At 42.9% G+C, this 16,476-nt stretch overlaps 1 protein-coding gene across 1 annotated transcript in view; it reads left to right on the top strand.

Moving 5' to 3' along the window:
* Positions 1-13,618: 13,618 nt before the first annotated feature.
* MBOAT2 (membrane bound O-acyltransferase domain containing 2) overlaps positions 13,619-16,476 on the top strand; it is a 99,546-nt gene continuing 96,688 nt past the window's right edge. The window contains exon 1 of the mRNA XM_068406184.1: positions 13,619-13,802. Within this exon, the coding sequence (XP_068262285.1) occupies positions 13,731-13,802 (72 nt within the window). The 5' untranslated portion in view covers positions 13,619-13,730. The remainder of the gene's footprint in view (positions 13,803-16,476) is intronic.

Genomic DNA, 16,476 nt, shown 5'->3' with positions numbered 1-16,476 from the left:
GCTTTCATCTCAATGGGTGTTTATGAATGTTCCCCAACAGTCTCCTAATCCTGCAGGACAAAGGAACACTACTTTTTGAGGTTAACTTGGCTCTTTCAAATGGTGCAATCAAGTGGACATTTGTATCCTGTAACTAGAACATTCTAAAAATTAGCTAATATTTCAGGTGTGTTCCTGATAACATGGTTTATCTATTGAGTCTAATGGTTGACTTGCCAACATCAACCCAGGGTAGCCAATCTCTACCATTTCTTGACTGAGACACCAGAGATTTGAGGTAAGTTCCTCAGGCAGAGGTTCTGGGATCATTGATATTGTTCTGCCTGCTGGGAGAGGTATGAACAATGTAGGCAGTGATAGTTATCCTGCTCTGAAAAGCCCACTATGTAGCCATGTATTAGATCTTCCACATCTGTACTGCTTCCTTCCTTCCTACTTGATCTCCTCCTTAGTGCTGTAATGCCTCTGTACAATGTCTGTGCATTGTTCCCCAAAAAGAAAATATGACTTGCAGACATAAAGAAGATCCATGTTTTTTTCTTTCTCCACAGCAGTAAGCATGAAAGTCTGAGTCTAGATCAGTGAAGTGCAGACTTTGGAAGATTAAAATAGCCTCTAGCTTTGGGCTGATAAAGAAACACAAATCACTTTCCCAAAGGGAAAAGGCTGTTTTATTGGATCCTGTGGGAAACTGGCAACAGTCCTCCCAGGATAACAGAGCCCAGAGTTCCAAACAGCACAGCATGCACAGGGGTATTATGACCTCGCATAAGCTTCAGAAAGCAGCGTGTGATAAAATAAAAAAAAAAAAAAAAAAAAAGAGCTTTGCATTTCTCAACTTGCAGGACAAACCCAAGTATATACATGAGCAAGTGCGAGAATGATACAATTAAGCAGCATAGACCTTGCAATCCCTTCAACACAAGCACATCTGTCAACAGGCTTTTTCATGTCAGGTATAAAACGCATACATATGCTTCTATTCTATAGTGCTGCAAAATTTAATATATGAAATTTTGGCATTTTTTTAGGATCTACGAGTGGAATTGTATACATGAAGTAAATAATTATGTATTGCAAAGATGATTGTATTGATGACTATTTTCTGTCTTACGTGATGCAGCTTTATTCGTGTTAAACTTACATACGTGTGTCAAGCATCAATGATTTAACTGATTTTCATGGCATTTCTCTTTTCACTGTAAAATTTTAGAGCTGGAACCATGCTTTTTTATTTTTTTTGTAGAACCCTCATGCTGGAGACCCTGCTAGTCTTCTTCCATAACACAGTTTAAATAAAGAGGTCATCAAGGAAGCAGATGGCTGAGAAATACAGGTCCAGCCTTTATCTTCTTTCCCAAACATGGAAGCACCCATCTGTTACTGAAGAGAAAAGGGAAAGCCTTTGCAGTTCTTCTGGACAGACTCATTGCACGTTGGCCAAAAAGAGACTATTGGAGCCTATCATGAAAGTAAAGGGAAGTCGAATCTCTGCTGAGGCCTGCACAGCTGACGATGTGGATCCAAGAGAAATGTCTGAATTGTTGAAGAACAGTTGTAGAATCTCTCATCCAAGGGAGAACCTGAAGCTTTAGTGTGGTGTGTCTCCAGGTACGTGCCATGCCATGCCCCACAAGGAGATGGGAGGGGAAATAAAGGACATAAAAAAAAGAAAAAAAGGGAAGATAACTTAATCCAGAGTAGGTACAACCATGGCTAGGAATAAACTGCAGGAAAAGGAGTGATTTACCCGAGTACTGCGCCTGGCACTATCCAAAACATGGCATCAGCCTAGACAATTCCAAAAGCCAGACGGTGTACAAGAGATACTAAACAAAGATTCAGTAAAAGGGTGGAGAGAAGCATCTTTATGCTATTTCCCCTTTATTTAGTGACATTGTTGCACATATACATAAAAGCCACAACTTGCACTTTCTTGGACTTGGCAATTTAATTGAATTCTTTAAACACACATTAAAAACACAAGTCTATGCATGGTTGAATCATAGGGTTTCCCAGCAGGTTCCTTGAATTAACAGATTTAAACAGAAATTGAAAAGGATTTTAAACGACTTTTTCATTCAAAGTTCTCTCTACAGTTGGAAATTCCAATCTGGAGGACGTCTATTAGCAACTTAGCATAGAGTGCCAAAAGGAACTGCTGAAATATGTTCTGCAAGCATTTGTCCATTTATATGTATTTCCCTCCTGATATGCACAAATCCTGTATTCTTGAATAGAAACTCCTGGCCAATGATGTACCTCAAGGATTTACTTGGCTCCTTATGCTCTTATGCTCCATTTGTAAATGATGGAATTTATCTCAAACCTTTCTGGCTACCCTAATTTGGTAGAATCACAGAACAGTAATAATTGAGGCATGAAGGGGCCTCATCAGATTGTCTAGTTCAGGCCCCACCCTGCTCAAAGATAGGCCAACTAGAGCAGGTTGCTCAGGATGTTATCCAGTCGAGTTTCAGGGATCTCCAAGGCTGAAGACTCCACAACCCCTCTGGGAAACCTGTTTCAGTGTTTGACCACCCTCACTGTAAAGAAGTTATGTCTTATATTTAAGTGGAATTTCCTGTCTTTCAATTTGTGCCCATTGCCACTTGCCCTTTCTGGGTAGCAAGGAAAAGATTCTGGTTCTGTTGTCTTTTACTACCTCCCTTTCAGTATTTACACACATTGATAAGATCTCCTGAGCCTTCTTTCCTCCAGGCTAAACAGTTCCAGCTGGCTCAGCCTCTCCATGTATGACACATGCTCCATTCTCTTAATTATCTTTGTGACCCTTCACTGAACTTTCTCCACTATGTGCATGTACCTCTTTGTGCTGGGGAGCCCAGAACTGGACACAGCACTTGAGGTACAGTCCCACCAGTACCTCACTAGAGAGGAAGAATCACTTCCCTTGACCTGCTGGCAATGCCCGGGATGTTGTTGGCCTTCTATTCTGTAAGCACACATTGCCAGCTCTTTGTCAACTTTTTGTCCACCAGGAGCTCTCGGTCCTTTTCTGCAAAGCCGCTTTCCAGGCTTCAATGTGTACTAGGGCCCAGGGTTAATCCTCACCCACTGCAGGACTTGGCATTTCCCTTTGTTGAACTTTATGAGTCTCATGAGAAGGAGCTGGCCCATTTCTCCAGGCTGTTGAGGTCCCTCTGAATGGCAGCACATCCATCTGGTCTATCAACCACTCCTCTCAACTTCGTATTGTCTGCAAACCTGCTGAGGGTGCACTCTGTCCTCATCATCCAGGTCCTTAACGAAGAGGTTACACAGTACAGGCCCCAGTATCAACCCCCGTGGTACTGCACTAGTGACTGGCCTCCAGCTGGACTTTGTGCCCAGACCAACCCCTTTGAGCCCAGCAGTTCAGCCAGTTTCAGTCCATCTCACTGTTCATTTATCTAGTCTGTACTTCATTAGTTTGTCTGTGTGGATGTTATGGGAGACAATGTCAAAAAGCCTTGCTAATGTCAAGATAAACAACATGCACTGCTCTTCCCTCATCTGCAAAGCCAGTTGTTTATTCACAGAAGGCTACCAGATTGGTCAGGCATGATTTCCCCTGCTTATATTCATGCTGACAACTCCTAATCATCTTGTCCATGATATATTTGAAAATAGCTTCCATGAGGATTTGCTCTATTACTCTCTCAGGGACTGAGGTGAGGCTGACAGGCTTGTAGTTCCCTGGATTCTCCTTCTTGCCCTTCTGGAAGACAGGTGGGATGTTTGCTTTCTTACAGTCCCCGAGAACCTCCTCCAATTGCCCTGACCTTCCACACATAATTGAGAGCAGTCCTGCATGCATGGATGAATCCCACTAAATCCTACGGACTTGTGTATGCTCTATTTGTTTAAATGTTTCCTAACTTGTTCCTCCTCTACTGAGGTTAAGTCTTCAGAGCTCCAGACTTTTCCACTGATCTCCACAGCCTACGATCCCTGAAAGTAAATCTTACCTGTAAAAACCAAGGCAAATAATTTAGTTCTGCAGTATAAATCATTCAGTTTTATTTAGCTGTAATATTTCTTGTATCTGTATTAGAAGTAGCAAAGGAATACAGGCAGTGACTGAGGGTTGCCTCTTGAGCAACCTGCACCTGAACAATATTTGTTTAAAAGTACTGTTCTTAGTGGTGAACTACATATGGATAGTAAAAGAGGAAAAACCATTAGAAGTAGCTGAGGGCATTTTCCTGCAGAATCATATTGTGATATTGGTAACATAAATCTAGTCTAAGGAAAGAAAGAAGAATGACAAATCTCTCACAAAACTGGAACAATATTTTAACAATCATATAAAAACCAGATTCCTCCTTGTGAAAAGAATATGAGGAAAGCATTTTTTTTCAAACAAAGCCCATAACTTTTATATCTAAATACTGGAGATAATGCAAGAATGAAAGCAATCATCTTCATGCCTTCGAGAACTGAATTTTGAAGTTTCTGATCCAATTCCTGTTATTGTATTGTTAAGGAAGTGGCCTGGTTGGCTGAACTGAAGCGATACTGGAAGAGCTTCCTGTTTAAAACAGCAGGGAGTGCAGCCCTGCGAACATCAATCACACAGTTCACGATATTAACTCGACTGGAGCATTGCAGGAACAGGGCCCCATTCAGCTTCCAGGGTCCCCTGCAATGTTATATACTGCAGGATCCTGAAGTTAGTATTTCTTCACTGTGACACAATCACTCTCTAATAGAAACGGGTACAGTGAGGAAGAGATGGAACAACTTTACAGCGCCAGGGAATCAGATCAGTGCTCTAGCATCCTCTCTCTCCCTAGCATCTTTCAAAAAGATGCAAAAAATCTGAGCAGTCAATTACATAATAACCCACACATAAGTTTCTTCCACAGAACAGATAATTGCTTAGCTTAGTAACTAAAAGGCCAGGGCTTAAAGATTTATAACCCTTGTGTTTTTAAACTATTTCTACCGTTGCTGGTATTTTTTAAAATACCTTTACAATGGCTTTTATTTTCTGGTAGTGATTTCCACAGAATAACTGTGTACTTTTACATTTGTTGTTTTTTTCTACAGTCTTTCATGGAATTTCACTTTAATGTGGTACTTTTAGAAGAAAAGCAGGAACAGTTAAGCTCTTCATTGTTCTCTCAATTTTTTAATAACTGTACTTCACCTTTAAACAAGACAAGGATATATAGCCTTGAATATACTATGAAATCTTTAGTACTCATAATTCCTTATTAAATGTAAATGTAATCATAATTTGTCAATAAAAATGTCAGGAGCAGGATGAAACAAAACAAGCAGCAATGTCAGACATATTTGCTCTCTACAACAAAGACATGTGGACAAAACGTTATGAAACGCACTATTCTGACCTCTGTAATGGAGTACAGCAAGTTGATGTCACGAACAGTTTTTGGTATGTGCAGACATATATCCTGATCTTCATAGAAGTGATGAAGGTGCTACCAACTTAAAGCAAGAGATGGAATACTGCCTGTTCATTCAGGCTGTTTAATCTTTCACGGCCCTGAATATCCCCCCCCCAGTTAAAGTACAGTTTAAGAACATGTTAAATTTACTATCATGATAAATATCAATTTCAAAAATCATGGAGGATATAATAACCAAACTCTGCTCTTACATACAGTTTAGGGAGTCAAAAGAATGAAGCACTGTATAAAATACAGCAGGATAAATATATCTAATGTGATAATCACTTAACTGAGCTGACAAGGAAAAAATTTTAAATTATATATATCTATTAGTATACTCAATTTACTAAAATGCTTCTTCAGTTTCCTAGATAGGTTTTCTGAAAAGGAAATTTATATCCTAGAGCATTTCAGGTTCACATAGTGCAATTTTAGAGAGACTGCTGCTTGACTGAATGGCTGAACAAACTAATGGCTTTATTTATGCAAATAACACCGCTTATATAAATGGAACATATATCTGAGCTTGTATATGACTTGAAGTAACTCTCAGAAATATGAATACTAACATGCATCTTTGGCTACTGTGCCCAGAATGTTATGCATTAAAGCTTTGGGCATGTTGTGGGGAGGACTACATTATTACGACTATTACCTCACAAATTTGTGTTTGGACAATGCTCACATGCTTGCAGAATGATACTTAGCAGATGGAAGATCAAGCTAAGAGGCAACTAACAAAATTAAATCTCCATGAAGTATTTTTACACTCAGTGGCTGACCAGCGTGAGGCTCTAGGTCCATTTCCTCTCAGGTCCCTAGATCTCCGAGTTCAGCAAAGCTTTCCCCATCCTGCTGCTCTGAAAAGCAAAGGCTTACCCACTAGAACAGATGGCAACAGTTTCTTGCTTGTCATACACAGCAAAAGAAAGGCATTGGGGAAGCAGTTGGGTCCTGGAACAATTGCAGAAACATTCAGGCTCTGACCCAGTGACAAGTTCAGTTGCACTGGGCTGCTCCAGGCTGCGGCTGACAGGTCTAACATTCCGAGTACCTACTTTCCATTCATTACCTGACACTCACCCTGATTCTGACACACACCACCAGCTTTGGCCGCTAAACAGCCCGGCATGACTTACTGGCTGGCAAAGAGGACGTACCTCAAGCTGTGCTGACTGACACTGTTGGAGTTGGAAGTAGCAAGGGAGGAATTTTAAGAGCAGGAGCCTCAGAACTGTGTGTGGAGAAGGAGATAGTGGGAATGATGAGACAGTGGGGAATGAAGTGTCATACAACCAACCCTATCCTTTCTAGTGTTGATATGTGCAATTTTTATAAAGAATTTTAAATGAATGGCAGACAATCATAGAATCATAGACACATAGAATCATTTTGGTTGGAAAAGACCTTTAAGATCATGAAGTCCAACCATTAAACTAACACTGCCAAGTCCACCACTAAACCATGTCCCTAAGCACCACATCTACACATCTTTAAATACCTCCAGGGATGGTGACTCCACAACTCCCCTGGGCAGCCTGTTCCAATGTTTGATAACCCCTTCAGTGAAGAAATTTTTCCTGATACCCAATCTAAACCTGCCCTGGTACAACTGGAGACCGTTTCCTCTCATCCTATCACTTGTTACTTGGGAGAAGAGACTAACACCCAGCTCACTACAACCTCCTTTCAGGTAGTTGTAGAGAACAATAAGGTCTCCCCTGAGCCTCCTTTTCTCCAGACTAAACAGCCCCAGTTCCCTCAGCCACTACTCATCAGGCTTGTGCTCTAGACCCTTCACCATCTTCGTTGCCCTTCTTTGGACTCGCTCCAGCACCTCAATGTCTTTCTTGTAGTGAGGGGCCCAAAACTGAACACAGTATTCGAGGTGTGGCCTTACCAGTGCCAAGTACAGGGGGACGATCACTTCTCTAGTCCTGCTGGCCACGCTATTTCTGATACAAGCCAGGATGCTGTTGGCCTTCTTGGCCACCTGGGCACACTGCTGGCTCATATTCAGCCAGCTGTCGATCAACACCCCCAGGTCCTTTTCCGCCAGGCAGCTTTCCAGCCACTCTTCCCCAAGCCTGTAGCGTTGCATGGGGTTGTTGTGCCCCAAGTGCAGAACCCGACACTTGGCCTTGTTGAACCTCATACAGTTGGCCTCGGCCCATTGATCCAGCCTGTCCAGATCCCTCTGCAGAGCCTTCCTACCCTCAAGCAGATCAACACTCCTGCCCAACTTGGTGTCGTCTGAGAACTTACTGAGGGTGCACTTGATCCCCTCATCCAGATCATTGATATTAAAGAGAGCGGGTCCCAATACTGTGCCCTGGGGAACACCACTTGTGACAATAGAGCTAATAAGATGCACAGACACTGAAGATGTCTTATGATAGAAACTTTAAAAATGTTCCAAAAATAGAAGAGTAATTTAAGCTCAAATGAATGAACAAGGACTAACCCCAGAAATCCCTCAAGGAAAAATTCCTACTTCTTACTGAGTAGAAATATGATCAGGATTGAACATGATAGTTCATAAGAACAGGGAGAACCACCCTGAACGAAGTGGCAATGACCACATGGACTGAGAAAACTATTTAGGGCGAGCCAGTCCTGGGGGACAGAAAAAGAAAATTCCATAGTCCTCCCTTTCTCTCCCTTAAGTTAACTGTGAACCTGAAGCAACTGAAAGGAAAACTTATTTGGTAAGCTTAATTTTAAACTGCATTTTTGTTATTTACTTTGCAGCCCCTCCTACACTTCAACCTTTGCTCTTAGAATATAACTCACCTTACTCTGGAAGCTTATCTTGGCATTAAAAGCAACTCTTAAGCAACTCTGGGATGAATAAGGCGTATTATTATTTCAGAAACAATTAATCCAAATAAAGAAGAGTCTTAGTCCTATCTTGTTGCACTCACCTAGGGCAAGTGGGAGGAACCTTGGAAACTGAGCTCTTTAAGTGTCAAGGATCAGTTTGAGAACCTGTAGCATCAGATATTGAGAAAAGTCAGGTCTCCCCTTTCAGCCAAGGAGACACAATACGACAGCCCAGAAACCTGAGAAACTTGTTAAAAGCAGTTATTTCCATGCCCTGCTGTTACAGTATGACAGGAAATTAAACTAAATTATGTATTCACTGTACATTCATTCATCTGCCTTTAATATGAATGTGCTTTTTTTATAGTTAAATCAATAAAAAAGGTAGACTTGTCAGTTCATTACTACTGTTTTATAGTAGTAGGTCCCTTGCAAGGTTATCACCAGACTCTACCATCCACCGTATTTCCCGTAGTACCCATTAGGTAAATACCTAATTAAGCTCAAAACAACTGTTCTTAAACTCCCAACTTTGCTTTGAAGCTCATTGCTTTTATTTCAGTTCTGAAAAAAGGGCTTCTATTCCCCAAACTTTCTCAATCATCAGAGTGACAACAATACCCCAATTGCATGTGGCACTAGTTCTGACACTTTGAAATGCTGTACACTCCCAGTTTGTACTGTTTCCCCATAAAGAATTTTAGAGTAGAACTTGCTTTGAAAAGGCAACTCACTCATTTATCCAAGTAACTTCTTGTTGAAGTCAGTTGGTTTGTCCTTGTCATGAAAGCAGGAAGTTCCTTTAGCAAGGAAATGATAATTTCTAAGATCTGTACCTGGGAGTTGATATTTACAGCTGAACAGTAAAGTGAGCTTTCACTCATCCTTCTTTAGAAACTCTGCCTGATTTTGTTAACAGACTTCGTGTTAGAATTGAAAACCAAAATGGTCTGAGCCTGTGTTTTTGAGAGACACTGATGCATTTCCCCATCACAGAATTTATAAAACTTAAGCACTTAAAGGAAAGAAAGTTGGTCCAGATCAGTTTTATGATAGAAACTGATTGCTGCCTTAAAGACAGAGAAGCTTGCTCACTCTCAGAGCAGCTCTAAGACCAAAACAAAAGAACAAGTCTAACATCTAAAGCCAAAGTGTTCTGCTAAAAGAGCCGAAGGGAGATTTTAGCTATCTTGTAGCTAGACTATAGAAAGGTATTTATATATTTCCTAATAAGTAGACAGCCAAACAAATGTTGCTTGAGCTGGTAATCAACACTATCATCATGAAGAATTCCTACTAATATTAACAGGAATCACACTGGGCACTAAATTACTAATATAGCAGAACTGGCTAATCAAAGATTATATTAGTTCAGAAAACAGCTGATGCACATGAGGCTTCCTATGCTGCACAGAATATTCGAAGGGATAGCAAATACTGCTTTGGAGGAAGGGTGAGACAAAGATACAAGCAAATGCCAAAATTTCAGTTGGATTTTTTATGAACAGTGATTCAATTTGACTGACATCAGCTTTTGCAGAAATATTCTTCTCTTCAGAATGAAGTCTCAAATATTTTAGGCTAAGCAAAGCCAGATAGGTAAGGCTAAAATAAGACTTTACTTTGGAAAAGTGTTCACCTCTCTATAGCTAATACTGAAACCCGTTTATTTCCCTTTTCATCTATTTTGCTAAAAGGAGTTTCAATAATTGTCCCTATTTTCTGACTGTGAAGGTGTTCCCAGAATGACCTTATCAAACAACCAGAGGAACAAGAACCGTACACAATGGTGCATCTAGCAACTTTGTCCCATTGTCCCTTCCTGTCCTCTGCCACAGCTCTTTGCTTTTTGTTCTTTATTGTAGAATGTCATATGGGAAGACTGGTATTGTAAACACCCAAATATCTGAAATTGTCATTCAAATAAACAAAGTTTACAGGAAACCTCTAGCGTTTGTTAAATCATCCTGACAGATTAAGTAATCTCTGTAGGGATGAGAGATGCCTTTGTGATTATTTTTATGCCTAAGAACTATGAGCACTTAAGGGACCATAAAAACTTAATTGCATAACATCAGAAGTTGTTCATGCTATGCCAAGCCACTCTCCAGGGATTATTTAAATCAACACGTCCTCCTGCATTTTGACTGACAGGCTTTGGTGGAAAGCATTTCCTTGTGGAAGTACCACTCCTTGTTCACTTACATGCAAGTATTTAAAACAGTAGGAAAGTAATGTTTATTGAAAACTGTCCCCCCTTACGTGAAATTGTATAGATTCACTACTCTGGGTACATTAGCTTCTTTGTATCACTCGCCAGCCGCCTTTTTCACAGCATCATTTCACTTTCAGGACTAATTGCACTCTTACCATGTCAATGTGATGCAGAATGCTACCTGTTGCCAGCCAATGCTTCATCTTCCCACACACAAAACAGCATTCTCACACAGGCAGGAAGTTCTCTGAAAACATATGTAATGAAATCTTTTTTTTAAAAAAAAGGAAAAGCTGAAGACCTAGTTTTACTGCAGTGCCCATGAAAGCCCTTACCATACATTTTATAGAAGACATCAAGGACGAGCTACTTTTTCTCTGGCAGAAATTGCTTATTTTCCTCTTACTTTCTTCTTGACCAATATTTCAATGCTTCGCTTTTAATTGTGAAGATAGATTTTAAGCTCTGTGGTGCAGGACTCCTTTTGTTCTTTCATGTAACCAATGTCCCCTGTCACTAGAAAGGGACTATTATTTTGTGACTATTTTCAAGATGTATTTCTTTGATGTCGTCTTCCCCAACACATCTTCCTCAATAAGAACACAAGAACATCTTCCCGAAACACTGCATTTCTCCAATGGAAACTTGTGGAAGATGTAATTATGTAACTTAATGCCATAGATGCAAACTATTTAAAATGATACTGTAATTTACAGTATAGATAAAAGTATCTTTTAAGTATGAACTCCTAAGATCCTAGGAGTCGTGCAGGGAAGCATATATTTTCTGAGCATTGCAAGAACACATACACTGAAAAGAAGAATAAAAATTACCAGAAAATAAAGGGCTGTGTTTTAAAACCAACTGACATTTATGCTGTGATATCATGAGCTTGTTCTCAGGCATTCTGTTAATTGAAAGTAAGGAGTTCATTCAGTAGGTCAATTATTTGCCATGAATATGTCACAGAAGTCTCAGTAACACCACCTCCATGGATTTATATAGATGCACCAAATCCTTTCTTGTGACTAGACTATGATTCAGAATTAGCTGTCAGGCTTTTCTAAAGCAGCTCTTTTGTGGCTTCATTCGAGAATGTTTAGGTTGAGATTTCCAAAGATTTGTGTGTAGGTATATGTCTCCTTACTAAAATAAAATAAAATAAAATGAGCTTAGTCTTTATATACGTATGTATAGTTTAATGAAGACTGTACTGAGCCTAGTGGCACCGCACTCCTATGAAGTTACTCATATGTATATATAATTTGCAGGTTTAGATTTAAGGGACTGATTCAGAATTAATTGGGAAAAGTTTTTTTTCCCTTTTCTGAAAGCAGCTCTCTTTGCTTTACTACAAAAACACCATGCTATTGCTTCTGAAGCTGCAGATGCTACCACAATTGTAATTGCCTGTCATGCAGTGAAGAAATCTAATTAAAACCACTTATTTGTACCTATTAACCAGTCTCTTTAAATGCAGACAAAAGACTTAACTACAAGCTAAAACATAAGAACAGAGTGTGGTCTGCAATTCAGTAAGAGAAGCAATGGATGTTTTCAGATAATTACACTTACCTCCATTTTCCTGCTACTCCTAATTAGCATTAACTGTAAACGGCTATGTAAATCACTATACCTAGCGACTACTCCAGACATGGTTCAGACTGTTAGCATTACATTGGACAAGACATTTTGTATTTCACATACTTAAAATGGTGCAATTTTTGCATTGAGGTTAAATTACTGATCGCAGCATGGTTTAGAGGTGTAATGTACAATAATTATAAAAAATGTTTAATAAAGTGCAAGGAATAACCTGCAGTTTTCTCTCAAGAGACCCAGGATTCTTGAGCAGTTTTATAGATAAGAGCAGTGTATTCCTTTGGAGTCTCCTTCACCATGTCACTTAGAACAATTAAGGTTACAGTTATTTCATGAGAAAAAAACACTAACACAACAGAAAGCTGTAACGTAAAAGAGGCAAGGCACTAAACCAGAATGATTTAATAAGTAGCCTACTGCACAAGCTCATGTGGTAGAGTTTGCTGCACTTCCTAACTTGAAGCCTTCACTCCAGACTTCACTGTTTTACATTGGATAGTGTTGACTGGACAGGTGAAGAGTTGTGCTGCATACCAATTTATTACTGTTGGCATCACATCACTTCTTGCTTTCTTTAGGGAAACTGCACTGCTAGGCTGAACCTACTGAAAAAGTACTCATGCTTGTACAATTTCAGGTTTCTGTATTTAAGAAATAGGCCATTAATAAACAAAAAACTGTGGCTTATAGCCATGATAGACAGACTTCCTTAAGTCAATGGGTGGCTGTAGGAACAGGGTTTTTTTTACCCATTTATTTATGATTTCTTCAGGGTGCCAGGCCACCCTCATGCCCTGTGTGTATCCATCCCTCATCCACCCTTGCCTATGCAGCTACCGAGCGCTGAGCTGCCCCTGCGCCCGTTCTGGCGAAGGGGAGCTGCTCAGGAGCACAGCGCGGGGCTGATCTCTTCGTTACCTCAACGCACGCCTGCGCCCACATGGCTTCGCGCTACCCTCAGCCACAGATACCTCCACAGCTGCCACCTGGGCCGACGCCGCCAGCACCACCAGCACCCCGCTTCCTCGGGGAGCTCCCTGTCAGGCTGTCCCTGCTTCCACACCCCGCGCAGGAAGGTGCCATTCCCCCTCAGGTGTGTCCCCCCGCGCCCTGGGACAGGCAAGGCGCGGCCGGGCCGCTGCCCCGCGCAGCCCCTCAGCCCCGCGCAGCCCCTCAGCCCCGCCTGGCGCAGGGCGAGGCCGCGCCGGGCCCTGCGCGTTACCTGCGCGCTGCGCGCAGCTTCTGCCTGCCCTCAGCGCGGAGCGGCCGCCGCGGGGCTGCCCCCTTCCCCCTCCCTAGGCAGCCCCCGGCCCCGTGATTTACCACACCGTCCCCCGCCCGTCCGGGCACCACCTCCCTCCTCCCGGCCCCCGCGCCGGGCCGCAGCCGCTGGCTGCCGCCGGAGGGGAGCCGCCTCGTCCCGCCCCCCCGCCAGGGGGCGGGGATTGGGCGAGCCCGCCTGTCACTCCGCGGCAGCGCCGCGCGCGGGTTGGCCGCTGGCGCTGTCAGTCAGCGGCGGGGCCGCGCCGGCCCCTTGTTGTCACGGCGCCGAGCGGGGCTGGGGCTCCTCGCGCCGCCGCCGTTGTTGCCGTTGCCGCGGGAGCCCGGGAGGGGAGCGGTTCCCCGGCCTCGTCGCCCGCTCTCCCGACGCGGGAGGAGGCGCCCTCGCCATGGCCACCAGCACCACGGGCTCCACGCTGCTGCAGCCCCTCAGCAACGCCGTGCGACTGCCCATCGACCAGGTGAGGATGGGGAGGTGCCTGCTCCGCCGCTGCCTCCCGGGGTCTCGCCGGGGAGAGGCAGCACCGCGCCAGGCGAGCGGCCGCGCTCCGCTCCGCGCTGTCCCGCCCCGCCCCATCCCCCCGCGGCCCCTCCATCCTCCCCGCCTCCGCCGGCCGGGCGGGGGGCCGGGGGGCAGCGCCCAGCGGGGCGGTGGCCGTTCCCCTTACGCACCGGCGGGGGGGCGCCGGGGCGGGGGGCTGCGGCCGCACTCCGCGTGCAGGTGCGCTCGCGCCGCCGCCGCCCGCCCCGCGCCCGCCGCCCGCCCCGCGCCCGCCGCCGGCTGGTCCAGCAGCGCGGCCGCATCCCGGGCACGGCCCGTGCCGCCTCGCCCCGCCGGTGCGCGTCCGCGGGCGGGCCGGGGTCGGGCCGTGGGGGCTGCGGTCGCGGAGGCGGGTTGGGCAACTTGTTGGCGTCCCCCTTGGGCCAGATGTGGCTCCGCAGCTGGGAACGGGGCCGGTGTCAGCTCAGCGGTGCAAAGGCTGGGCAATAATCGCAGATGCAAAACGGTGTGCGGTGCCGAGATGGGTCTGCCAGCGATTTTTAAATGCAGCGTTAAATAATAATGTGTGCTGCACGTAATGGGAATTCGTATGTGCTTTGTAGGCAGAGCGTTTCTGTGGTATCTTTTGTCCGAGTGATATAAAAATTCCTGAAGGTTGTTAATCCTGTCGTCTGCACAAAACATCAGAAGATTACAAAATAAGATTGGGAAACAGGTTTGCTGAGTTTAATGACTGAAGTTGTACGGAGTGTTTGTTTATGGGGGAAGTGGTCTAGACCTCCTAAATCTGCTGAATATTTGTGTGTTTACGAATATATAACTAAAGTAACCTTAAGTAACTCATCCTATAAATTTTGTAGCACCAGGAAGTTTCATGTGAGGAATTCTTATTAAAAAAAAATTCTCCATTAATGTATGAATGAATGAAACATATCAAGGAAAACAGCCTGTGCTTGTGTAGAGGGAGATTTTGGTGGTTTGGTTTTACAAAATACATCTAATAAGTGAGAAAAGTAACTGGAAACGAAATACAGAGGAAGGAGCATGTCTAGTGAAAGAGTTTGGGAAGTGACTGAACTATGTGCTCTTTTTTTTTTTTGCCTCCCACTCCCCCAGCCAGTTGTTTGAATGGAACCTTAGGTTAAGGATACACGTGGAAAAGTGTCTTCTAGAAAACTGACAGAAGCAGGCAAGTTTAAGTTGAGCTTGCTGTGATGGAATAGATACTGCACCCAACTTGCAGCGATACCTGCATCTGGGATCAATGGCACCACATGGCTCAGTGCCTCATACGTGTAGACCGTAAGCTGCTCTTGGCAGGTGTTGTGTATTTATTTCCATAAAGCGTGTAGCTTCTACAGGGTAATGTAAAACAAATAAGAGATGACCATCTTTTTATGGCATGATGCTGATGTTGTATAATTATCTGTTCTTAACAGTAGTCATAAATCTAATTGCTTCATGATGTAGTGCAACTTCTACCAAATTTATTTTAAATGTTGTGGATATGGCATTTGGATGATAATAAAGTTACTTTTTATCAAAGCCTGGAAAACTTCCCTGGAGTGAATGTTTCACAACAGATGCTCCTGTAAAGCCAAAATGTTTTTATAAAATACTGTTTGAGCTCTATTGCAGCTTTTGGGTATAATCACAATGGAGGGTGGCTAAACACATGGTTTAAAAGATTTGTTATAAGCAGTTAAAAATCATACATACTTTGGTTTTAGACATCAGTGGGCTGCACGTAATATGGGTCCAGTTGTGTGTGAAGAGCACAGGCTATGACTGGAGTATGAATTGAAGAGTTACAAAATCGTGCTGCACCGAGGAGACCATATCTGTAACGGATTTTTTTTAAAAAAAGTCAAATTTGGGTTTTTTGTAACGTCTCAGCTTAAGAGTCTATCTTGATAGTAAGTTTGTAATACAGAAAGAATGTGAAATGTGTTCAGTGTGATCACATCAAAGGTAGCAAAGGAGAGAATGAGAGCAGAGAAGAAAAAAGAGTGTTGATACTCTTTGCTATGTGTGCTCAAAGATTATGCATGACATTCAGTGATACTATATGCATACTCGGTATGAAAATGTAGCAGTGCTTTGAAAAAAAAAAAAAAAATAAAAGAATAAAGGTCTTTTGATAGTAGGTTGTTTCTACTACTTGATCCAAATCTGTACTGTGACTACAGTCATACCAGTATGGTAGGTACTTGAAATGGGAACTCCAGAATAATACCAGCAGTCAGAACTGATGGAGATGAATGGGTTTTGTTTCTCCACTTCTATGTTTCAGTTTTGACCACAGGTAGATACTAATCTTTATATCCAAGATATTGAAATTGTGATTTATGTTTAAGCCAGTACTGTCTAATTATCCTGCTGTGAAGTTTTAGTGAAGGCAAAGGCATGTAACTCTGGGAGGACAAATCCAGGTAGCATGTGTCAATGTTACTTTACTGTCTGGGTGTTTAAACAAATGGACGGAAGAACCTTGCCTATTTGGCAGTGAATGGAAGCAGAAATTTCAGTTAAAGGTGAAGTTGCTAAGATTGAAGTAATCAATCAGATCCGAGTCTGTGTGTGGATTGAGTGCGAGAGATTGATTACTTTTTGACTTAATGCTTGGTAAAACT

Source organism: Nyctibius grandis, chromosome 1 (assembly GCF_013368605.1).
Source record: "Nyctibius grandis isolate bNycGra1 chromosome 1, bNycGra1.pri, whole genome shotgun sequence".
In the NCBI taxonomy this organism is placed as follows: domain Eukaryota; kingdom Metazoa; phylum Chordata; class Aves; order Nyctibiiformes; family Nyctibiidae; genus Nyctibius; species Nyctibius grandis.
The sequence above is the reverse complement of the archived record's forward strand: the minus strand, read 5'-3'. Positions and strand labels throughout refer to the sequence as shown.